This window comes from Mirounga angustirostris, unplaced genomic scaffold (genome assembly GCF_029215605.1).
Source record: "Mirounga angustirostris isolate CCGP_5_RB_7025 unplaced genomic scaffold, mMirAng1.0.hap1 SCAF_13, whole genome shotgun sequence".
NCBI classification, from domain to species: Eukaryota; Metazoa; Chordata; class Mammalia; order Carnivora; family Phocidae; genus Mirounga; species Mirounga angustirostris.
In genome coordinates, this window is record NW_026991721.1 from 51,148,138 (window position 1) to 51,173,108 (window position 24,971).

Below are 24,971 nucleotides of genomic sequence, written 5' to 3' on the forward strand. Positions count from 1 at the left end.
AGGCATTGTGGACAGATGCGGCTGGTAGACTGTAGCGGTATGAACTTAATGCTCTGTCACCCCTGCAGATGGCTTGCTGGACTGCATGGACCCTGACTGTTGCCTCCAGCCCCTCTGCCATGTCAACCCGCTGTGCCTGGGCTCTCCTGACCCTCTGGACATCATCCAGGAGACACAGGCCCCCACGTCCCAGCAGAACCTGCACTCCTTCTACGACCGCATCAAGTTCCTTGTGGGCAGGGACAGCACGCACATCATTCCCGGGGAGAACCCCTTTGATGGAGGGTGAGTCCCCTGGGCCCCAGCCCCTGCCGTGGCTGTCTGCGTGAGAACTGAATCACCTCTTGGGCCACCGTTGGGGTGGTGGGGGTGGGAAGGAAGCCAGAAGGGTGGGCATTGAAGGCTCTCGATGGAATGTCACGGGAGACAGAGAAGCAGCCTCAGGTGCCCACACTTAGAAAACTGCTATCCCAGGCATTTGGAATTTTAATGAGCCAAGTTGTGTTGTTCCCGCTGGGTGATAGATGGAGAGAGTGAGAAATCAAAGGTCCAAGGGGAATCTTGGATCAATACCCTCTTTGCAGTCAGCTCTTACTGATTCTGCCGTCTCCAGACTAGCGGAAACGCTTTAACACTGTTCACCCTCAGAGCCGATGTCCAGAAGACGGTGGGGGGTGGGGTGTAGCGGCTGGCCCCCCAGGCCGTCTGCCTGTGCATTCTTTTTTTTTTTTTTTAAAGATTTTATTTATTTATTTGAGACAGAGAGAATGAGAGAGAGAGAGCACATGAGAGGGGGGAGGGTCAGAGGCAGAAGCAGGCTCCCCGCCGAGCAGGGAGCCCGATGCAGGACTCGATCCAGGGACTCCAGGATCATGACCTGAGCCGAAGGCAGTCGCTTAACCAACTGAGCCACCCAGGCGCCCCTGCCTGTGCATTCTTTCTCAAGTGTTCAGTTGTGTCTGTCACCCACTGGACAGTTGTTCACTGAGGTCCACTCTGTGCGAGGTCCTGTGCTGGAATCACAGAGGTGAATAGGACACGTCCCTGCTCATGGGTCACTCCCAGTCCACTAACGGGACAAAAAAAAAGACCTCCAGGGTGATCCACCAGAACTGTGCCCTCAGGGTACTCTGGGACCGTTGAGGAGGTGCTCCTGCGGAGGGGAAAACCATGACTTAAGGACAGAGTCTTAAAGATGAGAAATGATTGGCTTGGCCAGGGAGGGGAGAGTGTTCCCAGGAGAAAGAATAGCTTGTACAAAGACCAGGGGCTGGAAAGCGCACGGGGCCAGCAAAAGGCCGCTCTCTATTCTCCGCTCCCCCGACTGGGCTCTCGACCCAGGCATAGCATCTGAGAGTGACCTGTAATAATTTCTTTTGAATGTCTTCCAGTGTAGGGATGCCTCTTACATGCAGAGCTTTCTCTAAAGCCAGCACAGTTCAGTTCAGCAGTTACAGATTTTGTCCCTTCTGTGTCCATGACTTCTGTGCCAGAGAGTTCCTGGCCCACGGGGACAACGGGCTTGTGGTGAGGGGTGGGAAGGGGGAAGGCCATCCTCAAGTTCTGTTTGAAGGGGGAGATCAGCAGGGCTCAGGCATCACTTGGGCCTGAGAAACGCAGGAGTCTCTCGCTCAGATGCCTTGGGAGATGGTGTTGCCTTCACCAGGTTGGGGATCCGAGAGCAGCAGGATGGTTGGGAGCCAGGTGATGACCTCCCCCCTGCACAGTAAGGGCAAGGAAGGGAGATTTTGTAGTTCATAAGCTATTCTGGAGCTCACATGGAGGTCAGAGGTGTTGATTTGGGAGCCTTCAACAAGCAAGCAGGAGTCAAAACCAGGAGCACACAACAGTTCGCTTGAGGCGAATGTGTGAGGGGGGGAAGGGCAGGGGCCGCAGAAGGAGCCGCCCTGGGAGGCGAGGCATAACTGGGGATCCAAGGAGAAGGCCCCCCTGTTGGGGCGGGATGGAGCCCGGGTTCGGGCTTCACACCACAGGACTGTGGGGTCCAGAGCACCTGCCTCCCACTGCCCCCATCCCTCCTCACAAGGAGCAAGGACAGGACAGAGAGAGTGAAATGGGGGAGTACTCTGAGCCCAGTGGGCGGGGCGTAACAGGAGTGCGTAAAATCATTCAAACTTTAACCTTTTCAGAGATGAAAGTGCTTTGTAGTCCAAATCTTTCAACTCACCTCAAGAACCTTGAGAACCGCAGAGGTTAAATGACCTTCCCAAATTCACAGGCTAGTCAAGTGGCTGAGCCAGGAGCAGAACTAGAGAGAAGAAAAACCTATTCGTTTATCTTGGTCAGAAATGCTGCTTTTGTCTCTGGGTAGGAAGCTTCCTGCTCTTTTATTCAATTGTGTGACTTTGTATATGCTTGTGGGCCTTCTCATGGCCTATGTTCTTTTAATCAACTGGAGATAGGCATATTATTCCCACCAAGGGTAATATTCCTGGCTCAGCCTTTCTTTACTGGGCCCATTATGGGATCTGATCAGGGTTCTGGCTGGTTGCCTGCCAGTGGGCAGGACCCTTACCGTGCCATCCTGATCGGTGCCAGCAGGGACCACGCCCCCTGCATGTCTTCTGGTGACCCACCAAAGCCTGCTGCTTACATGCCGCAGACCCCTGGGGACCCACACAGGCTTTCGCCACTGTGGCTCCAGCGGGTCTGACTTGCAGGGAACTTGAGAAAGCTGTACCAGGAGAAAGGAACCTTTCGACAGAAGGGGAGAGCATAGGCCTCGGAGTCAGGCCAACTTGTGTTTCCAATTCTGGCTCTGTCACTACCAGGTACATGGCTCTGGACAAGTGGCTTAATATAACACATATGTAAATGTCCATCAACCCTCTAAACTGAGTCCTCCAGGAAAGGACTGCATCTTACTCATTTTAGCACTTAGTAGATGCTCAAAACAAACATGCGTACATATTGCCTTAAACAATGAAGAAATGGAAGGAAGGGAGGGAGGGAGGGAGGGAGGATGGATGGATACATTATCTATTTTACTTAATTTTATACTGAGGATTCAGAGTCAAGGGAGGTTAAATCATCTGCTAAAAATCATATTACAGATGAGTAGCAGAGGCAGGAGGAGAAGTCAGCTCCCAGATCATTGTTTATGTATCTGTCACCTTCAGTTAAACTACAGATGCTTTGAAAGCAGAGACTGTTCATCTCTCCGAACCTATCACACTTAGGGCAAGGCCTGGAATATGGTATTCACTCTACAAATAAATGGATAACAGAAGCTTCTAAATGTTACTGTAAAAATTCCTTTCACCTAAAATGTGCCCAAACCATTATATCCCTGCTCCTTGCTCATCTAGATTTGGAAGAAACAGCGGTCTATCACTACTCAGTATCCCCAAACAGATTTTTATGTTAAAAAAAAAAAAAAAGCCCAAGTGACCAGAAACCTGGAAACATGAGGCATCAAATGCTTTTCTCATTAGACTGCCCAAGGGGTATCCTCTGTCTTGATCTGGGTCTGCAGACCAGTGCTTATTTACGTAGCTGGGATGAAGTGGAACACCTTACCAGGTTTGGGTTGTGGCCTGCCTTCCTATCGTACGAAGGAATGTGGCTTCACAGAAAGTGCCCAGAGTTTGAATTTTGGATTTACCTCCCACCAGCACTGTGTGACCTCAGAGGAAAGGATTAAACCTTTGTGCATGGGCCTCCAATTACAAATGGGCAGTAATAATGACTATTTCATGAATGCCATTGAAAGGGTTAACTGAAATAAAGCACCTAGCACAGGGCTTGGTACTTAGGTGGTCAGTAAATGGTAGCATTTACGGCAGCGGCATGGCCTAGTGAAAATAACACAAGCTTTGGAATCAGATAACTGGACTTATTTTTTTTTAATTTAATTTTATTTTATTTAAATTCAGTTAGTTAACATATAGTGTATTATTAGTTTCAAGGGTAGAGGTCAGTGATTCATCAGCTGCATGTGACACCCAGTGCTCATTACATCACATGCCCTTCTTAATGCGTGACACACAGTTACCCCATCCCCCACCCCCTCCCCTTCAGCAACTCTCAGTTTGTTTCCTAAGATAAAGAGTCTCTTATGTTTTGCCTCCCTCTCTGGTTTCATCTTGTTTTATTTTTCCCTCCCTTCCCCTATGATCCTCTGTTTTGTTTCTTAAGTCCCACATATGAGCAAGATCATATGGTATTTGTCTTTCTCTGATTGACTTCTTTCATTTAGCATAATACCCTCTTGTTCCATCCACGTTGTTGCAAATGGCAAGATGTCATTTTTGATGGCTGAGTAATATTCCATTGTATATAAATGCCACATCTTCTTTATCCATTTATCTCAGACAACTGGATTTAAAGTCTTTTGCATCCACTTTCTGCCTGTGTGACCTTGGGAAATTTCCTTAACCTCTCTGAGCTCCAATTTCTTCATCTGTAAGAGTGGGGTAACAATGTCTACTTTGCAGAGTTGCCATGAGAATTAAATGAAAAAAACAAAGTACCTAAAGTCATCACCTAGTACTGGCCACACCAAAAATGTTTGCTAATTCTATGATGACGATTATGATGATGGAGAAGAAGATGATGATGACGATGGTGATGGTGACGTTGTTAAAAAGAACTTCTAACTCTTTTAATTGGAAGTGCAACTTGATAGTAACGTGTCCTCCAGGGAAGTCCAGCAGCCACCGAGAGAGGAGAGAGCTTTAGACTGTTGAATTCTTATTTGAGGAAAGGAAAAAGCAGCATTGTGCCAGCCAGCTGTCAGCTGGGGTCCTTGTTAGGGAGGAATGGCACTCCTCCAGAGAGTGGGGTTTCTGATGAGCAGGCAGACCTGACTTGGTGCCTGTGCCTGACAGAAAAACCCACATTCTCCTGCACCCCATATGCTGTAGCACAACTCGTATGGTCTGCACAGGAGTCCATTTAACAGGCCTCACGATGCCGGCTGTCACCCAGGGACACGGCAGCATTTCTGAGCCCAGCAAGGATGGGCAGCCCCAGAGGTGCCTTCCTGCATGCCGCAGGCTCCCAGCTGTGTGTCTGACTCAGGGAGGCCTGACCCCAGGGCTGGGATGAAGAAGCAGGAGGCTCTCAGGTCCACCAATGACACCAGGAATTCTATGGAGAGCTTCTTATGCTTCTGTGCAGCACCCCAGCTGGCGCCCAAGGTCCTGGAGCGGGGGTGGCTCTCAGAGAAGGAGGGGCAGCAGGGCTTCAGGATGTGAGGGCCCCTGCCAAGCATGGTAGGCTCTAGGCTGGGCTGGACTCCTTGGAGGAGAGCACAGAGCTTGACTCCAAACTGAAGCAGAAGGACTGCCCGAAGGACTTGGAGTAAGGAAGGCCTCCCTCGGGAACCCTGCCTGGCTCATCTGTGTCCCTAGAGCCCAGCACAATGCCTGGTCCAGAGCAGGTGTTTCATACAGTAGCATCTCTGTCTGACATTCTGCCCCTGCCGTCCTCAACTCCATGTAAGTGGTAGGATGTGAGTGGCTTCTGCTGATCTAACACAGGTCTAAAGTAAGAGGGGACAGAGCAGACAGGAGAACCACCATCACCAGATTAAGTGGCTTGAATACCGTCTTTCCTTCCCAGCCTGGAGGCCCAGACCCCATCTGCTCAGTGGAATACCTGTCCCTCACCTGGAGTCATGGGAAAAATATAATGTATGGTGCCCTCTGAGTGGGAAGGAAGGGGCCACTCGGGTCTGTAGGTGGCAGATGGATCCCCAACTGACCATCCATAAAAGGAGGATGGATAACAGGACCCAGACTATAAAGCTTGGGATCAGACAGTTGGGAAAGAGAGGGAAGCATGAGACATTTCCTCCTCAGAGACCACTCAAGGCCACTATGTCCCTATGATACAATTTTGGTTGCATCTCTTCTCTTGGGAAGGACGGGCTGGACATAGGGCAGACAGATCCCTTCAGCAAATAGTTGTGGATCGCCAATGCCAGATCGTAGGAAGAGGTTCTGACAAAAGAACCATCCCTGAGTTATTTGAATATTAGTTCAGTGTAGGTTTGAGGACACTATGGGTGAGAGAAATGTGATGTTGTCAAGTCTTTCTGGGCCCCTGTAAGCCAAACAGCTTATCAACTCACTCAGATGAGAAAGTTGGGTGTGGACAGATTGCTATGAGAGTCAGCTGATGGGGGCGCCTGGGTGGCTCAGTCGGTTGGGCATCTGCCTTCAGTCGGTTGGGCATCTGCCTTCAGCTCGGGCATGGTCCCAGGATCCTGGGATCCAGCCCCGCATCAAGGTCCTTGCTCAGTGGGGAGTCTGCTTCTCCCTCTGCCCCTCCACCCTGCTTGTGCCCTCTCTCATTATCTCTCTCTCTCTCTCTCAAATAAATAAGTAAAATCTTAAAAAAAAAAAAAAAAAGTCAGCTGATGGGACACACTGAGCCCAAAGAGAAAAGACCTGAGGAGTCGGGACTTTAGAAAAAGGATGGGGGATGGGTGACCAGAGCACTCATCCCAAAGGAGGCAGAGGATCATATGCTGTGGAGAGGGTCAGATCCTCTGTAGAGCAGAGACTGGCCAGGCTCTGAGGGGGTACAGAGCTGCCACACAACTCTCTTTGGTACATACTGCTCCATGCAAGAAGATATGCATCCATAGCCCCTTACCTTGAGGGCTCTTCATGTGTCCCATCCTTTGTTAGTCATTGAATCCCTAGTGCCAAGCAGAGAGGTTGACACAGACTAAGCCACACGGATGGCAGAATGAATCAGCGAGTCAGCCAATCAGCCAGAGCTGAGTGCCTGAAGAGAGGTAGAGACAAAGCATCCCAAGAATTCAAAAGTATGGCCATCACCCCTTAGGGGCTGCATCTGGCACCTGTTTGTGTCTCTAGCACCCACCACAGGCCTGGCCCAGAGGAGCCAACAGTATATGTTTGTTTTTGAAAATGAGCGAGTGAGCCAACAAGGGAACTTTCACTGAATGAAGACTTCCGGCGGGGCACGGCCTTTGGCCTGAGACAAAGATTTCAGTGAGGATGGTGGGCCATTAAAACATTATTTATCCTTATATGTATATATATATGTATATATTTAACCTTATGCTTCTGGTCCCAACAACCCATTAGTGCATCATGGAATCAATGTCGTGAGTCGCAACTATTTTTTTTAAAAAGAAGTAAATTTAAATGGAATGGGATACAATGGAATGGAACGTATCAGTGCAGCTCCGTGAAAAGGATAGGTACTGCACGAAACGTGGTCGGTTGTGTGCATGCTCGTGTACACGTACTACTGATAAGCTCCATTGCTTAGTGTTGGCTTCAGTTGAACAAGACTTAAAAATGAACGGAGCACTGGGTGTTATACGCAAACAATGAATCATGGAACACTACATCAAATAAATAGATAGATACATAAGATAGATAGATGATAGATAGATAGATAGATAGATAGATAGATAGATAGATAGATGATAGATAGATAGATAGATAGATAGATGATAGGTAGATAGATGATAGATTGATAGATAGATGATAGATGATAGATAGATAATAGATAGATGGTAGATAGATAGATGATAGATAGATGATAGATAATAGATAGATGGTAGATAGATAGATGATAGATAGATGATAGAGACATACATACATACATACATACATACATACATACATGCATGCCTTCTAGACTGAGGAACTGGCAAGACTTTCCGGGATAATCGGAGAATTGAGAGAATTTTAATGTAGATGGAGCATAATTATGGTGCTACTGTTTTCCAAGTCAAAAGTCAAGAGCCATGCTCTAACATTTGAAATCAAGATGGTCTCAGGAAGTCTGGGGTACATGATCCTGGTGTGCAGAGGGGGCCTGCAGGACGGGGGAGAACACGGGGGACCATGCGGCCAGACAGGTGGGTTTGGGGCAGGAACCGAGAAAGATCCGTCCCTCGCCTGTTCACTAACCAGATCAGAGTTGGTTGTCTCAGTTAGGACTTAAAACTGGCTGTAAAGAGAAATGAAGTCACCTTGATGCCATGCCAGTCATTCAGAATTTCCTTCAGATCCTTTTATAAAGACACGAAGTTTCCAGGAATTTTGAAAGCAAGGGTTTCCAAGAGGAAAAAAATAATTGAAGGGGTGGGGGAAGGTCACATATGCGCTTCAGTCTTTCATCAGCGCCCTGCCGATGTAGAGCCATATGTGCGTATCGGTGGCACAGTGCTTACAGAAGGGCATTTGCATGCCACCCCACCTGCACCCCCAGCCCCAGACCTCGGAGAGTCCTCAGAGAGGCTGAGCGGTAGAGACCATCTAATGGAGCTCAAATAAACACCAGCTTCCTGACAGCTGGCCTCTGAGTGAATTTATTATTGAATTACACTCCTGCGTTTCAGAACAAGCTGAGCTGACAGGCTACCCCATCAGCTTAAGAAAAGGGGGGTAAGGAGAAAGACAATGATAAATTACCCTGGCAGAAGATGGAAGAAGGTAAAGATCCTGCTTCCTCCAAAATGTCAGCCATTATATATTATTCATGTTGGTTTTTAAAAAATCCCTCCCCACATTGAAATGAATGTTTATGATGATAAAGCAACTAGGTGAATTTAATTCAGGATGCAGGCAGCAACTTCTCACATCATCCTGATGAGCAGCTAACAACTCCTCTTCTGCCACTTGATCATCCCTTTATTGATTTCAAAGCCGAATTATGATCTCTGTTTGCTTGGTAGCTTGAGCCTGTTCCTAGCTGTCCATCACGGGCAGCTTTAGCAGAGGATGCTGTGCTGAAGCGGAAACCACTTGGGGTTTACGGGGAGAGGGCCTGCGTTCAAGTCCTTGGGCAAATGAGAGCAGATGACCTTGGGTGAACAAGGCTCCATGTCCTCATCTGTAATGTGGGGCTACCAATTCCCTCCCTGCGGGTTGTTTGGAAGATTAAATGAGATAAAATACCCAAAAGCCTGCTGGCTGGCACGTAGTACACATTCAGTAATAACACCTACCATTAACCGAGGATGATCCATGCATCAGCATTGTTTGAAATGCTTTGTAGGTTACTACTAAGTAGTAGTAACACCTTTACCTCTCCCCCCAAACCATATGACATAGGGACTTCATCACCCTTCTTGTACAGACGGGAAACTGAGGCACAGAGAAGTTAAGTAACCTGGCCAAAGACACAGGGCTTGTAAAGTGGCAGAGTCAGCATTTTTTAAAAATATTTTTAAAAGATTTATTTGTTTATTTTAGAGAGCAAGCATGCAGGAGCAGGGGGAGGGGCAGAGGGAGAGGGAAAAAGAGAAGCAGAGTCCCGGCTGAGCACGGAGCCCCAACACAGGGCTTGATCCCACTGCGCTGAGATCAGGACCTGAGCTGAAATCAAGGGTCAGACTGACAGAACCACCCAGCTGCCCCAGCAGAGCCAGCATTTGAAGCTGAACCAATTGCGCCCAGAGCCCCTGTGCCGAGTCTCTGTTCTCCACTTGGTCCTCCATATTCCCATCTGTCCGCATCTTCAGTTTGGAAGTCTGTACAGCATGATGCTGCTACAACTCCACAACCCCAGCTGGTCCTGACTTTCTGTCTAATTCTGTCTGACATGATGTAAAGCTAATGTGCAGTAGGTCTTAGCACTTCCGAGCGCAGCCTCAGAGGCAGGTAGCCTGGGCTGGCATCCTAGCCCCACGCTTTGCTGGCTCTTGTGACCTTGGACAAGTCTCCCTCTGTGCCTCGTTTTTGCCATCTGCCGTATGAGGATAATAATCCACACCTCATGGGGATGCCTGAGGATGAAATGAGATGTAAAACACTTACGTGTCAGGGCAGTACGCTTTCAGTAAGTGTTAGTAGCCCCTGTCACTAATAGCAAGAGTTAGCATGAGCATTAGCAAGGACCTTAGTATTTGTATAGGTTTTCGTGTCACTACGAGAGCCAGGAGAAGAACAAGAATCTGATTAGCCAGAAGCTTTAGTGCTGTTACGGAATTGATGCAGATGTCCCAACACCATGGCAGGCAGAGGTGAATGGACCTTGAGGTCATCAGCTCTTTGTGGCAGAAGAGGGAACTTTGACGTCAGAGAAAGCTCTTGGCTCAGCAAAGGAGTAGCAGGACCCTCCTGCGTCCTGGAGAACCCGGGCTCCTGAGTGAGGGCTCTCTCAAGCAGTAATTCCCATGTTTGTGAGTCAGGGACTTATCCGACCCTGATAAATTTCAAGCAGTGAGAAGTAAAAATACTGGAAAGCCAAGCATCGCATTACTAATCCTGGCCTCAATGAAGTGCTTCGGGTCAGGACTCACCAAACAGCTCTGCAGTGAGTCTAACCAGCTCTCCAGTCTGATCCTGGAAGCGTCAAGAATTGGCTCTAAGTGAACCCTGCGGTGACTGGGCTGTGATGTGGAGAGATGCTACCTCTGGACAGTGTTGGCAAAAGAAAGAGATGTGCCCGTGTGCCTTCCCTGCCTCCGACTTCTCCTCCCACCCCTGCAGGGCCCTGTGGGTCCAACCTGCAGGCCTCTAGAACCAACTCCAATCCGAAGAGAAGGCTTCGAGCAGCCCCAGCTGCTCAGTCTCAGGTCCTTCAACTGCTCTGTTGTCTGACCAGTGGCTCACCAGCTCTGCCAAATGGGTTTCTGCCTTGTCCCAGAATCCCAACCACACTTTTTGTGCCCCAGTTCTTGAGGTAAGCAAGTCAGTACCCCTGCCACCCAGGGACTCAAGCCTTGCCTTCTCTTGCCAGGCTCTCACCCCTGCCACATCTGATTCTGGAGCTCTATCCCTGCTCTGCTCAGGAGCCTGGGCATTATTACCTGGTAACACATGGGACATCCACATCCAGGCTGCCTGCCCCTGTCCAGTCCTCCTGCCCTGTCCCTTGTATGAGCTGGACTTTCTGCCGGCTCCTTTCTGCATCTCTGCTCAGCATTGTCCCCATCTCAGGAAGTGGGTCTCATTGTGGTCCATCCTTGTCTCCCCTTTCTGGGCAAAGCAAGAGAAGTCTCCCTTTTCCAGGTAAAAGCAGGACCCATCCTGTGCTCTGACAGGAAAATAGGACACGCAGTCACGGAATGGACTTGTATCCTGAGAGACTGTATCTGGAGTCACGTTTTAGCAGAGCTGTCTCGAGTTTTTCTAACAGCACAAACCATCTCCTGAGAATTCTTCTCAGAAGCAGGCCTCTGGCTACATAGCACAGAGAACAGCCTATCTGGACATGTCACACACCTTCCATGTCCATGTCCCCAGTGTTCCCAAGCCACGTCCCAGGCAGGAGCCTTGCCCCTCCAAAATAATCTCTACTGACCAACCACTCTCAGTCCTGCTTCTCCTTTGCCACAACCAATGGATTCATTTCTCTGACATATAATGAATAGCCAAGGGCTCTGTTCTTGTGTGCACCTTTGTCGGCCAGCAGAAAATATTCCAGAGGGTTCAGTGGGAGATGACTCAGCCTAAAGCATCAGCATTCAGCAGCCAGGTTGCCCACAGGCTTGGGTGATCTGACCTGTGGCCTGGGAGCTCATGCTCCCTGAGTATCTGAAGGACTCAACAGCCACGTGAAGCTAGGAGGTCACAGAATGGTGGCTTCTAGCGCTGCAGCCAGTCCACCCTGAGGGCCCAGGAGACGCTAGTAGCTGCTGGGCCATCTTATCACTAGATGCCCCCAGGTGGTGTCAAAAGTAATTTAACAGCCCTGTCAGCACCCCAGCTTTGATGTGTGTTGGGGGGATCCCCACCCAGCTCCAGAGATCACATACACTCACTTATAAATGAGGGGGTTGGATTCAGTCACCCCCAGGCCCCTTCTAGCTTAAAAATTAAACTTCTCCCATTAGTCTGAAAAAGAGCGTGGATTTTTCTTTCCATCTCCCCAGATATCTACAAAACAGTCTGAGAGAAGCTTTTTCTGAATGAACGGGAGTACTTCCCTGTGAGTTTATTCCATATCCCAGCAAGTGATCTGGAAGCCTCTGGTAGAGTCTAAACTGAACCCCATTCCAGTCGGAAGAACAAAAGTGAGGGTGCGTGGGCAGAGCCTGGAGCTCGGCTGTAAGAGTAGGAATGTTTGTATGTCATACTGGCGTGACGTGGCAGGCAGCCCCCCTTTTTATCCCATACTAGTTCTACTTCTAGATACAAGGATTTTTTTTTATTCTTATGTTAATCCCCATACATTACATCATTAGTTCTAGATGAAGTGTTCCATGATTCATTGTTTGTGCATAATACCCAGTGCTCCATGCAGAATGTGCCCTCCTCAATACCCACCACCAGGCTAACCCATCCTCCCACCCCCCTCCCCTCTAGAACCCTCAGTTTGTTTTTCAGAGTCCATCGTCTCTCATGGTTCGTCCACCCCTCCGATTGCCCCCCCCGCTTCATTCTTCCCCTCCCGCTACCTTCTTCTTCTTCTTTTTTTTTTCTTAACATATATTGCATTATTTGTTTCAGAGGTACAGATCTGAGATTCAACAGTCTTGCACAATTCACAGCGCTTGCCAGAGCACATACCCTCCCCAGTGTCTATCACCCAGTCACCCAATCCCTCCCACCCCACCCCCCACTCCAACAACACTCAGTTTGTTTCCTGCGATTAAGAATTCCTCATATCAGTGAGATCATATGATACATGTCTTTCTCTGTTTGACTTATTTCACTCAACATAATACCCTCCAGTTCCATCCACGTCGTTGCAAATGGCAAGATCTCATTCCTTTTGATGGCTGCATAATATTCCATTGTATATATATACCACATCTTCTTTATCCAGTCATCTGTCGATGGACATCTTGGCTCTTTCCACAGTTTGGCTATTGTGGACATTGCTGCTATAAACATCGGGGTGCACGTACCCCTTCGGATCCCTACTTTTGTATCTTTGGGGTAAATACCCAGTAGTGCAATTGCTGGATCGTATGGTAGCTCTATTTCCAACTTTTTGAGGAACCTCCATACTGTTTTCCAGAGTGGATGCACCAGCTTGCATTCCCACCAACAGTGTAGGAGGGTTCCCCTTTCTCCGCATCCCCGCCAACATCTGTCGTTTCCTGACTTGTTAATTTTAGCCATTCTGACTGGTGTGAGGTGGTATCTCATTGAGGTTTTGATTTGGATTTCCCTGATGCTGAGCAATATTGAGCACTTTTTCATGTGTCTGGTGGCCATTTGGATGTCTTCTTTGGAAAAATGTCTGTTCATGTCTTCTGCGATACAAGGATTTTTTTAAAAGTCAAATTATATTCATTCCAGAATGTGAGCTGCTCAGACAAGGGGATTGTGTCTCATTTATTGTTAGTTATTTAACTGCTTAGAATATAATAGGAAATAAAACAGAAACAGCAGGCACTGCCCTCCTGTAGTTTCCATAAGCAAATAAGAAAATGGATGAATAAATATCTTCCCTAGTGCCCAGCACTGTGTGTAATACACAGTCGGTGCTTGATTAAAGTTCCAGTAACTGAAACCTATTCTCATTTACCAGACCTCTGTTCGCGTTTCTCTTCCCTCAACCCATATATATCTGTTTTTCGCTTTGGGCTCATTGAAATAACTATATTCATTTTAAATCTGCTTTCATCATTTTCTTCCATTCATTTATGTGATATTCATTGATTTCTTTCCTCAACATTTACTGAATGCATCCTATGGACCTAGTCCTGTGCTGAGCACCGGAGTTACAAAGGTGTAAAGAACATGGTTCTTACCCTCAACGAACTCGCACTCTAGAAGAGGAGAGGAGACATTTGAACTAATGAATACACTTTAGTGGGATAAGTATATTGTGCTGTGGCCACCAAAGGAGGGAGTGACTTCTTTGTACAAGGGAAATCAAGAAGAGCCTCACTGAGAGGCAGGCCCTAAAGGAGAGGTTAATAGGAATGAGAAAGACATTCAAGGCAGGTGAACTAGCTGAGACAAAGGCAGAGAGGCATGGAAATACATGCCCAGACAAGGATATGAGAAGTAATTTAACATGGCAGCAACACAAGATATGAGAATGGAAAAATGGGATGTAGCCTGCAGAGGCCAGCAGGGGCCAGATCCTGAAGGGTCTTCTGTGCCAAGCTGAAGAGTTTGGACATTATCTGGAGACAGTGGGGTACTGCAGAAATGACTTATGTAGCACAGTCCCTGGTGATATGGTAAAAGGACAGTGGTAAAGTTTGGACAGTTGGAGAGCTCTTAGATTTGCAAGGCACCTCAAGAGAAGATCTGGTCCGATTCCCTGCCCTCCAGTAAGTCAGGAACGTTAAAAGTTAAGTGACTAGATCCAATTCTGTTGGTTTGGACCTAATGTCATTGAAGAAAACAGGAAGAGCTTTGAAATAAGTTAAAAAGAATGAAGCACAACTAGAAGTTGACTTTTGAATATAATAATATAGAGCATATTCAAGATTATTTCATAAAAAGAAATCACAAACACACACCATTGTAACTGTAGTGCAGGGCAGTGGTCCCAAAGTGGGTGCTCAGGGTGGTCCATGAGGTACAAGGAGAAAATATTAGAGCATCTATATTCACTTTTATCTTAAAAAAATAAGAAAGAACGAATGTTTTATTCATGTGGAACACTGGGTTTTCACTGATTTGCTCCCTTGGTCCCAAAGTTAGTTGGTAACAAGGTGCTCTTAGAGAGACAGTGGACCTTTTTGCTGGTTTAATTCTAGTGTATTACAACATGACTACAGTGTGTGTGTGTGTGTGTGTAAAATCTAGTTTTAACTAAACTTGGGTATAAAGTGGTCCAGTGCCATCAAAAGATTCTTGTAAAGTAGCTACAGATCAAAGACAATACAGTGTGAGTCCAAGCAAACAAAACAATGGCAGAGCTGGTACCTCTAGTACAGAGTCTTCGTCAACTCCTCTATGAAGTTAAAACCAATAATGATCATTTTCATCCGATCTAACACAAAAGGTAACCAAGATTCAAAATTTTCAAGAATCTAAAAATAGCTAATGCAAAGATTCAACATTAGCCAGAAGACTATTTGAAATAGAGGCTCACCTCAGAGATACTGCTGGTTCGTTTCCAGACCACTGCAATAGAGCGAATATTACGCTAAAGGAAGTCAAGTGAATGTTTGGGTTTCCCAGCACATATAAAAGTTATGTTTACATTATATTGTAGACTATTAAGTGTGCAATGTAATTATGTCTGAAAAACGATGTATATACCTTAATTTAAAAATACTCTATTGCTAAAGAATGCTAACCATCATCGGCGCTTTCAGTGAATCATAATTTTTTTGCTGATCAAGGGTCTTACTTCGATGTTGATGGCTGCTGACTGATCAGGTGGTGGTCGCTGAAGGCTGGGGCGGCTCTGGCAGTTTATTAAAATAAGGCAAGAATGAAGTTTGCTGCACTGATTGACTCTTCCTTTCATGAACAGTTTCTCTGTAACATGTGACGCTGTTTGATAAGCATTATACCCTCAATAGAACTTCTTTCAAAATTGGAGTCAGTCCTCTCAAACTTGCCACTGCTTTATTAACTTGGTTTATGTAATATTCTAAATCCTTCGTGTCAGTCATTTCAACCATCTTCACAGCATCTTCACCAGATGGAGTAGATTCCATCTCAAGAAACCACTTTTGTTGCTCATCCATGAGAAGTAACTGCTCATCCTTTCAAGTTTTATCATGAGGTTGTGGCAGTTCAGTCCCATCTTCAGGCTCCACTTGTAATTCTAGTTCTCTTGCTGTTTCCACCACATCCACAGTTACTGCCTCCACTCAAGTCTTGGACCCCTCACAGTCACCCATGAGGGTTGGAATCCACTCTTCCAAACTCCTGTTCATGTTGATATTTTGACCTCTTGCCATAAATCACAAGTATTCTTCATGACATTTAGAACAATGAATCCTTTCCAGAAGGTTTTCAATTTACATTGTCCAGACCCCAAGAGAATTGCTATCTATGGCAACTATAGCCTTATGAAACATATTTCTTAAATAATGAGACTTGAAAGTGGAAATGACTCCTCGATCCATGGGCTGCAGGATGGATGTTGTATTAGCAGGCATGAAAACAACATTCATCTTGTACATCTCCATGAGAGCTCTCAGGTGACCGGGTGCACTGTCAATGAGCAGTGATATTTTGAAAGGAATCTGGTTTTCTGAGCAGTAGGTCTCAATAGAGGGTTTAAAATATTCAATAAACCATGTTGTAAACAGATGTGCTGTCTTCCAGGCTTTGATATTCCATTCATGGAGCATAGGCAGAGTCGATTTAGCATAATTCTTAAGGGCCCTAGGATTTTTGGAATGGTAAATGAGCACTGGCTTCAACTTAGTCACCGGTTACATTAGCCCCTAACAAGAGAGTCACCTGTCCTTTGAAGCTTTGAAGCCAGGCACTGACTTCTCCTCTCTAGCTATGGAAGTCCTAGATGGCATCTTCTTCCAGTAGAAAGCTGTTTCACCTACATAGAAAAGCTATTGTTTAGTGTAGCCACCATCATGGTTTATCTCAGCTAGATCTCCTGGATAACTTGCTGCAGCTTCTACATCAGCACTTGCTGCGTCACCTTGTACTTTTATGTTATGGCGACAGCTTCTTTCCCTCTGCAAGCTTCATACTTTTCTTCTGCAGCTTCCTCATGCCTCCCAGACTGCATAGAATTGATGAGAGTCAGGGCCTTGCTCTGACCACTCAGACTTTCTCCATACCCGCAGTAAGGCTGCTGTGCTTCTCATTCGTGCATTCACTGGGGTAGCACTTTTAATTTCCTTCAAGAACTTCTCCTTTGCTAACTTGGCTAACTCTTGCAAGAGGCCTAGCTTCCAGCCTGCCTCAGCTTTCGCGACAGCCTTTCTCACTGAGTTTAATCATTTCTAGCTTTTGATTTAAACTGCTGGAAAGCTTAGGAGCCATCATAGGGTTATTAATGGGCCTAATTTCAATACTGTCGTGTCTCAGCAAGCAGGGAAGTCTGAGAAAAAGGAAGGAGACCAGGGAACAGCTGGCGGAGCGGTCAGAGCACGCGCATTTACCAATTAAGGTCACCATCTTATGTGGGCACAGTTCGTGGCACCCCAAAACAATGACAGTAGTAATATCAAAGTTCACTGATCACAGATCATCAGAACAAATATAATAATGATGGAAAAGTTTGAAATGTTGCAAGAATTACCAAAATGTGACACAGAGAGACATGAAGTAAACAAATGCTGTTGGAAAAATGGCGCCAGTTAGACCTGCTTGACACCAGGTCACCACCACCCTTCAATTTGCAGACATGCAGTATCTGTGGAGCACGAGAAAACCAAGTATGCCTGTGTGCATTTTTATCCATTAAACCTTGCACCAAATGCATGTTATTCTTTCCGGTGTTAGCTAATGATGGCAGCACATGTGTACAAGTCGTTCATAAATAGAAATAGATCCAAAGAGCCTGCTCAGACACGTGAACTCTGATTGTGAAGGCAGCGCAAACAAATTGAGATTCTCCACTACTTAGGTGTGTATCTGTGCCAGAGGGTAAGTAGTTTGAGAGGTGAAATGACTTTGCTGAGCTCTCATGGATGATAAATGACAGGTCCTTAATTTGAATCCTGGCTTTCCAGCAGCTGGAGAGAATGGGCAAGTCCATTCCCTGTCGAGACTTTATTTCCTCACCTTCACAATGAGAAGTAGGAAAGTTTAGAAAGGAAGGGCCCCTCTAGCATGTCGTGACCCAGTGGGTTCCCAAGAATACGTGTATAGATGAAAGACGTCAGGCTAGAAAAGCTGACTAAGGAAACTGAGGCAGCTCACTGAGATGGAGAGCTGGAAAGAAAGGACAGGGGACCAGCTGGTGTGGCCAGGCTGGAAGGAAGGTCCTGGAGGCCACGGCGGGGACAGGATCAGGCTTTGATAGGAACCCCCTTGCTGGGCGTAGTTTGACGGGCCATGGAGTGGGACTTCTCATGTGGGCCCAAGTGAGGTTCTTACAAGATGTTGAATAAAGTCTAGTAGATGCTGGAAAGATCCCCAGTCAATCAGCATGAGTTAGCTGAAAATAGTTTAAGGATCCGTGTAAGTCAGGCATACAAAATCTATTTAACGTATGTAATGCAAAGGAGTGATTTGCATAAACAAGAGTGGCACAGAGTAACCAATACTTTAAATCGGAGAAAAGCGAAGGTTCCTTTTTGCCACCTAGATCCCAATGATTATTCCATTCTCCTGAATACCAGTTTCAGTAGCTGTTTTCAGTTAATAACTAAAAAGTTAAGGGGCACCTGGGTGGCTCAGTCAGTTAAGCCGCTGCCTTCGGCTCAGGTCATGATCCCAGGGTCCTGGGATCGAGCCCCGCATCGGGCTCCCTGCTCAGCGGGGAGTCTGCTTCTCCCTCTCCCTCTGCCTGCCTCTCTGCCTACTTGTTCTCTCTCTCTCTCTCTCTGTCAAATAAATAAATAAAATCTTTAAAAAAAAAAATAACTAAAAAGTTAAAGCTACAGCTTTCCTCCCTTCACCTTCCTTTATCTGAATCGAATAAAAAATCTAACTTTTTTTTAAAAGATTTTATTTATTTATTTGACAGCGAGAGAGAGAACACAAGCAGGGGGAGTGGGAGAGGGAGAAGCAGGCTTCCCGCTCAGCAGGGAGCCCGATAGGGGGCTCGATCCCAGGACCCTGGGATCATGATCTGGGCCGAAGGCAGACGCTTAACGCCTACGCCACCCAGGTGCCCCACAAATCTAACTTAATTCCTGGTGTTCACTGTTTAAAGTCTTCAAAAAAAAAAAAAAAAAAGAGGTGCAGGCAAGGAGGCCATCAACTCCAAGCGGTAGGGCTGCAAGCTGAAGTGGGACCGGTCCCCCGGGGGTAAGATGCCGTGTTGGCTGACCAGCTAAAGAGGGCCAGCCCCTCCAGACCTCTTTTCCTTGGCCAAATCCCTGTCAAGGTCATGTGGCTGCAAGTTCTCAGGCATCACCCCCGCCTTCAGCTACAGAAACACATCAGTTCTTTATTCATCCAGTAAATAATGTACCAAGAGCTTACACTGTGCCCTGCGTTCAGATTCCAGGGCAAACACCCGTTTTGGTGGAGGCGTTCTTCTGCCCACTTAGAAATGAGCATCAGTTGTGCTCAATGTTAGGACTATAGCAGTGAAGGTGATGTGGCGCCTGTCTTCAAGGAGCTCATGGTCTGCCGGGGAAGAAGACGGCTCCCACGGCATGACAGCGCTGAGGTTTTACAGAGGCAGGCCAGAGGGGCGGGAGCAGGGGTGCCACCTGGTGAATGCTCCACGGGGGTCCCGAGGGTAAGCAGGCGGTTTTCAGGTGAACGGGATAGGCGGAAGCTTCCATAGAGAGGGAACAGCTCCATGGAGATTCTGAAACAAGGTGGAATAGAGCTCCTTGAGCTAAATCGGGTAGCACTGTATTAACACTATTATACATTCTTAAACATGCATTGGATTCTATTTGACATCAGGATGGGAAAAATTTCAGCCTGGATGGGCAGTTGAGAATGGCGGTCCAGAGAGGTCAGATGACTCTCCAAAGTCATACCGTTAGTTACCAGAGTTAGAACTAGGGACTGACTCCCTGCCCGGGGCGCTTTCCACTACGCCGCCTCCCACCTCTCCCTGACCGACACTTGAGGGTCGTTTCTTATTTGCTTGATTGTGTTTTGAGGTGTTCTTGTCTCTCCAACAGTTTCCTCTCTTGACCCCAAACCTGGTCACTGTGCTCAGGAAGCAGTCAGGCAGCTCTTCCTCCTCACTGGTGTCAGTAAGGGTACCTCGGTCAGGCCCTGTGGGATTGGACTAATGGCAGCATGTATGATGCGCCCCTCCCCCCTTGGCCTGGCATGAGCGCTCCTTCCTGGCAGAGTTCACTCAACCTAATTGCTTGTTTTGTACCCCAGCTGCCTGACATATGCCAAACCCATGTGTTGACTCACTTGTGTCAAAGACAGCATTTCAAATTGGCTCTGGGGAGCTCCGGCAAGCAAGTGGGGACTGTAATTCATGCATTTACAACCCCAGCACATAGCTTATGAAGTAGGTGCCCAGGTTTTTAATTCAAGTGAATTTCAGTGACTGCAGGTACACAACATCGTGGTGAGAGTAAGGACCTGGAAGTGAGAAGTCCTAGCTTGGTGCATCAGTTCAGCCAGTTGAGGTCTTGGCTGTATGACCTTGAGCAAGTTTCTCCTCTCTGCGTTTCAAGCCCTTGATCATTTTTTCACCTAAATGACACTCAGGGAGCAAGATCCCATGCTTACCCTAGCCGCTGAAGATGTGGTCCCAGCCCTCCTCCAGCTCACTCGTACGCACAAATGTGTAAATTCAGCTCTGTATATGTGAATGATAGAATTCTATGACTGTCACGGCCATGAAGAGGTACTTGGAAGTATCTAGAGGAGCCTAGAGGAGAGGTGATTAATTGTGCCAGGAAGAGTCGTAACAGCCTCGCTGAGGTGATGACAGCTTAGATGGGAATCTGAGGACAAGGAGAAAATAATACCCAGAACTCCATGATGCCCAGACAGTGACCAAGGAAAAGCAAAACGTGTCAGACATAGGACTGGTCATGAGGGGGTCATATGAGCCAGCCGGGGAGCCGAATGTGTGACCATGAGCTGCACCCCACGTTAATGATTTCTCACCGAGGTGGTCTTCCACCATAGAATTTCAGAGTCAAAGCAGCAGCTATTTCTTAGCCACATTGACCCTTAGTGTGGGGTCAGTATTCCAGGGGTGCACAGAAGCTGGCTCGTGCCAGCTCGCAGGAGCTGAGAATGAAATGTTCAGGAATTCTGCAAGCTAGTGTTTGAACACTACTGTTATTAAAAAATTAAATTATATGAAATTAAAAGTAAATAAGTTATATTAAAAACAAAGATAGCAAATAATCCAAGCCCATCACTTCCTAATTATTTTACTGTATTTTACTATTATCTTTGCTCCTGAGTTTCTTAGGACTCTTGTGTCTCTGTGGTGGAACTACTGTATAATGGAGTCCTCCCGTGCATCTCTTCCCAACTCTGGGTTCAGTGGCATTTCATTAAGAGCATGAAATCAGCCACGGCAGAAGTATTTACACCACAGAAATAAGCAAAGGCTACAAATTAAAGCTATTTTTCTTTTGAAAGCCGATTGTTAAATGTTTACCAGTACATCATGGGTGGTGTCCATTAAATAAATGGGAAAGCATTTGGCCCAGCACCCACACATTTTCAAACCTCCCTGGACAAAAACACATGGCAGGAGACACATTTCAGAGGTCTCCACAGAGCAGACTTCTCCCATCTCCTTTGTCCCAGAGAAGTCTTCATGTTAAATTGGGTCTTCTTGACAACTGAAAATCATGGTCAAACAGAAGGAGGATGAAAGTGCTTTTCTCCAGGGCTTAATTCCTGAGCCAAATGCCTGTTTTGGCAAGAGGCCTCTGTGGTGTACGGGGGTACGGGGAGTCAACTTAATCTTCTCCAGAACCCAAAGCAATCCACAGGAGCCTGGCCTAAAATTACATCTGCTCTGGCTTGCCCAAGCGAAGGCTACATGATAGCCAAATGGTGCTGATTTAATGTTTCCCAATTATCAGGAAATCCCCAAGGAGAGATAAATCAGAGGAGGCTGGCCCGCATGTGTATGAGGGGGAGCAGCCAAGGGCAGCCCCCAAAAGGAAACCATCCCCAGAGGGCTGGTAATTGTCCAGGCACAATCTGAAGGCACATATGTCAGGAGAAGGCTGGATAGTAGCCAGCACCGGGAGATGAGATCTGTTAGTAATTCTCTGGAAGGACAAAGTTCCAGCAATAAGAAATTCAATTTTCTTCCATTAAAGAAAGCATCTCTCAGTACCAGCTGAATACAATTGATGGAATAAATCTTTCCCATTAGTGGAGAGATAATTTCACATAAATGTATTGGGAGACCTTCAGAGCAGGACTGAGAGTCTTTGCTGAGCCTCACCGCTTAACTTGTTTGTCATGTAATTGCATTTAGACCAAGGGCCTCGGAAGGAAACCACTGACTGAATTAGCATTAACCAGATTGTGTGTAGTGAGGTGAGGTGGGGCGGGGCGGGGCGGGGGAGGGGAGCTTGCTGCATTGTGGGTAGTTGTTCTTGCCTTCAGAAAGGACAAGCTGACACTAGCGAGACCAGCTGCTTACAAGCCTGGTGTTAATTGCTTTTCTCATCAAACAGAGAAAAGTTTATCACTCTAGGAAGGTAGAGATGTAAGTACCTAATAAAGCAGAGGCTGAGTCTGAGATCTTTTTTTTTATGAATGCCCACAGGTCTCGTCAGTAGCTCTTCCCTAGGCCAGAAAAAAAGAGCCTTCTGAACCGAGGCGGGTGGAAAAATTGTCTGGATACTCGCGCCTGCGTATTTGCCTCAGATTTGTCTTGTCTGTGGGGGCTGTCTCCCTAGGGCCCTGATACCTTAGGATGTTGACCCTGTTGAGCACATTGCCAGTGGTAAGCAGACTCGTCTAGAATTGGACCCAGAGTTGTGAGCCCTGGATTCGAGGCCTGGCTCCACCACTACCCTGCTGTGTGGCTTGGGGGCAAATAACATAACTTCTGTGGACCTCAGTTTCCTCCTCTTCCACTAACTCAGTGGTTTTCCAGCTGGCTTTTCTCTGGCTTCTCCTGAGACTAAGACTCCAGAGCTGCCTTCAGAATCACCCCAAATCTCTTTTTCATGTTTTTATTTGTTGGGTCCTTATAAAATATCATCTGGTAAAAAGGTTCCCTTTCTGATATATCTGAAAAACCATCATTCTAGATGATCTCTAATTGTCCCACTTATTCACTCAATCCACCATTTTTTTGAAACAATGACCTAGTACTCATTAGGCATTTCCAGGCACTGCAGAGAGAAGGAAAGAAAGAGCCCTCGACCCCGCCCTCAAGGAGCTCCCGATCTAGTGGAGGGGAGAACCGTGTATAAGTGGTAGGGTAGCAAGGTGTTTGTGTCGGGCTTTGGAAGAAAGTAACTAGTGCCAATTGGGGCCATCAAGGCAGGCTTCAGGGAAGAGGTCATTCGAAGCTGAGTCATGAAGGATGGGAGTATTGGGGGAGGGGTGCAGGAGTGACAGCTGTGGCACGTGGGAGAACACTGCACAAACATGGAGGCCTGGGCTACATGTGCCTGGCAGGTTTGGGGAAAACAGAGGGTGTGTTGTCTGGAATATAGTGGGAAAGTGGGAGTGGGGATATTGGGAGATGCCAAAGGTTCCAGAACCCACTCCAGGGGAATGCTAGCATCTGTCCTGTTTCTAAAGCCCAATGAGAGGAATTGCTGTCTCTCCTGTTCTCTTTCTTGTATGCCCACCTCCAGTGAGACTCTTAGTGACAGTAATAACCACTGCCATTTATGGAGCTTACTCTGTACCAGGATACAAAAAAAGACGCTCAGAGAGCCGTCACATACTTTTGCAACTTTAGAGAGCTCGAAAGTGGCAGAGCTGACTCCGGATTCTCAGGCGTGACTCCACCGTGCAGCCCTCCTGTATCAGCTTATCTCCTTATGATATAACATAGTATCCTTAGAGAATGACCTTTGAGTAAGGTATCTGAAAACATCTCCCAGGAATAAGCCTTTCGAGGACACTTTGATGTCTTAAATTGGGGCACTATGAAAAAAAGGAGGTTGTTACTCCTCTTGAGTGAAGATGATGAGCCCCTGGGTACCAAGATATGTCTGAGCAGCCTGCCTTCTGTCATCTGACCTCCAGGGTTTCCCTGCCAGCCAGGGTTCTGAGCATGCAAAGCAGATCACGTTATTCTCTCTTCTCTACCCACAGGCATGCTTGTGTCATTCGTGGTCAAGTGATGACGTCAGATGGGACCCCGCTGGTTGGTGTGAATATCAGCTTCGTCAATAACCCTCTCTTTGGATACACAATCAGCAGGCAAGATGGCAGGTAGGAGACCTTTAGAGGAGCAGGGAGTGACGGTCCTGTTCTCGTGGCCTTGCCACACGGTTGCTGCTGGAATGACCAACGTGGAAAGAGGATGGGACCTGAGTTCAGAGGCCCAGCTCTGGAACTCACTAGCTGTGAGTGACTCTGGCCTAAGTCCCCTTGGCTAAAAATTAAGCGGTTTCTTCTCATCTGGTTCTCAGAGTAAGCATAGGGCACCTTATACATATTATCCTGCTCCATGGCTTATAATATCAAATACTATCACATGGACCACACTTTCTACAGACCAGACAACTCCAGAAATGTTATCATTCCTGCTGTGTGGTTTCCAAGTGCAACCACCTAGGTCTGTGGAAGCCACTGGGTGATGCCAGAACTCTGCCCTTTGGGTCCCTGTGAGAACCGTCTGTAGAGGGAAGTAAAGGTTCTTCAGTCATGCTAGCTCCTCCGTTTGCTGGACAGTTCTCCTCACCTCTCCAGGCCTCAACTTCTTCACTGGTGAGTGGTCCTAATACTAGCATCTCACAAACTGGTTGTAAAGATTACATTCCGTGATGGATATGGAAGCACCTTGCACATAGTAGGTGTTTAATAAATCTTACTTTCCCTGCCCCACCCTGGTTCATTGCTTTATTGCCAGGGTCTGGCACAAGGTAAGGATGCAATAAATATTAGCCATTTATTAAAATTACTAATTATTAAACGATGAGAAGGTGGTGATTACGGTACAAGCCAAAGGAGTATTTTGGAGAAAAGGGGAAGGGAAGGAGGAAAGTGGAATATTTAGGCTGTCAGTGGTGACAGGTCCCCGATTTTTAATAAAATCAGGTGGTGGCAGGCCATCTGGCTAAGTGTGGGCCCATAAGGTTGATTTTCACTCTGTGTTGGAAATTATGCCCCAGCCTGATTGATTTTAGCACCTCTTTAATCCAATATCAGATGTGAACATGTCCCGGCCGAGGTGATAATGAAGTAGAGGCTCATCTGTTTGTAGACATGTGTGCCTCTTAGACAGCGTGGCAAGCTTGGCATGGGGACCCCCCCCCCGCCCCGGGAATGAGAAGGGGCCCAGCTAGAAGGGGCTGGCAGCCAGTCCTGGGAATAATAGGCACAGCCCAGACCACAGCCCCCTGCCCCGTA

General features: G+C 47.0%; 1 protein-coding gene across 12 annotated transcripts in view; it reads left to right on the forward strand.

The window, feature by feature from the left end:
- Nucleotides 1–24,971, forward strand: part of TENM4 (teneurin transmembrane protein 4) — a 719,612-nt gene that overhangs the window by 624,150 nt on the left and 70,491 nt on the right. For all 12 annotated transcript variants that reach the window (XM_064576841.1, XM_064576836.1, XM_064576846.1 and 9 more), the window contains 2 exons: nucleotides 69–285; nucleotides 23,712–23,831. In XM_064576841.1, coding sequence (XP_064432911.1) covers nucleotides 69–285; nucleotides 23,712–23,831 — 337 coding nt within the window. The remainder of the gene's footprint in view (nucleotides 1–68; nucleotides 286–23,711; nucleotides 23,832–24,971) is intronic.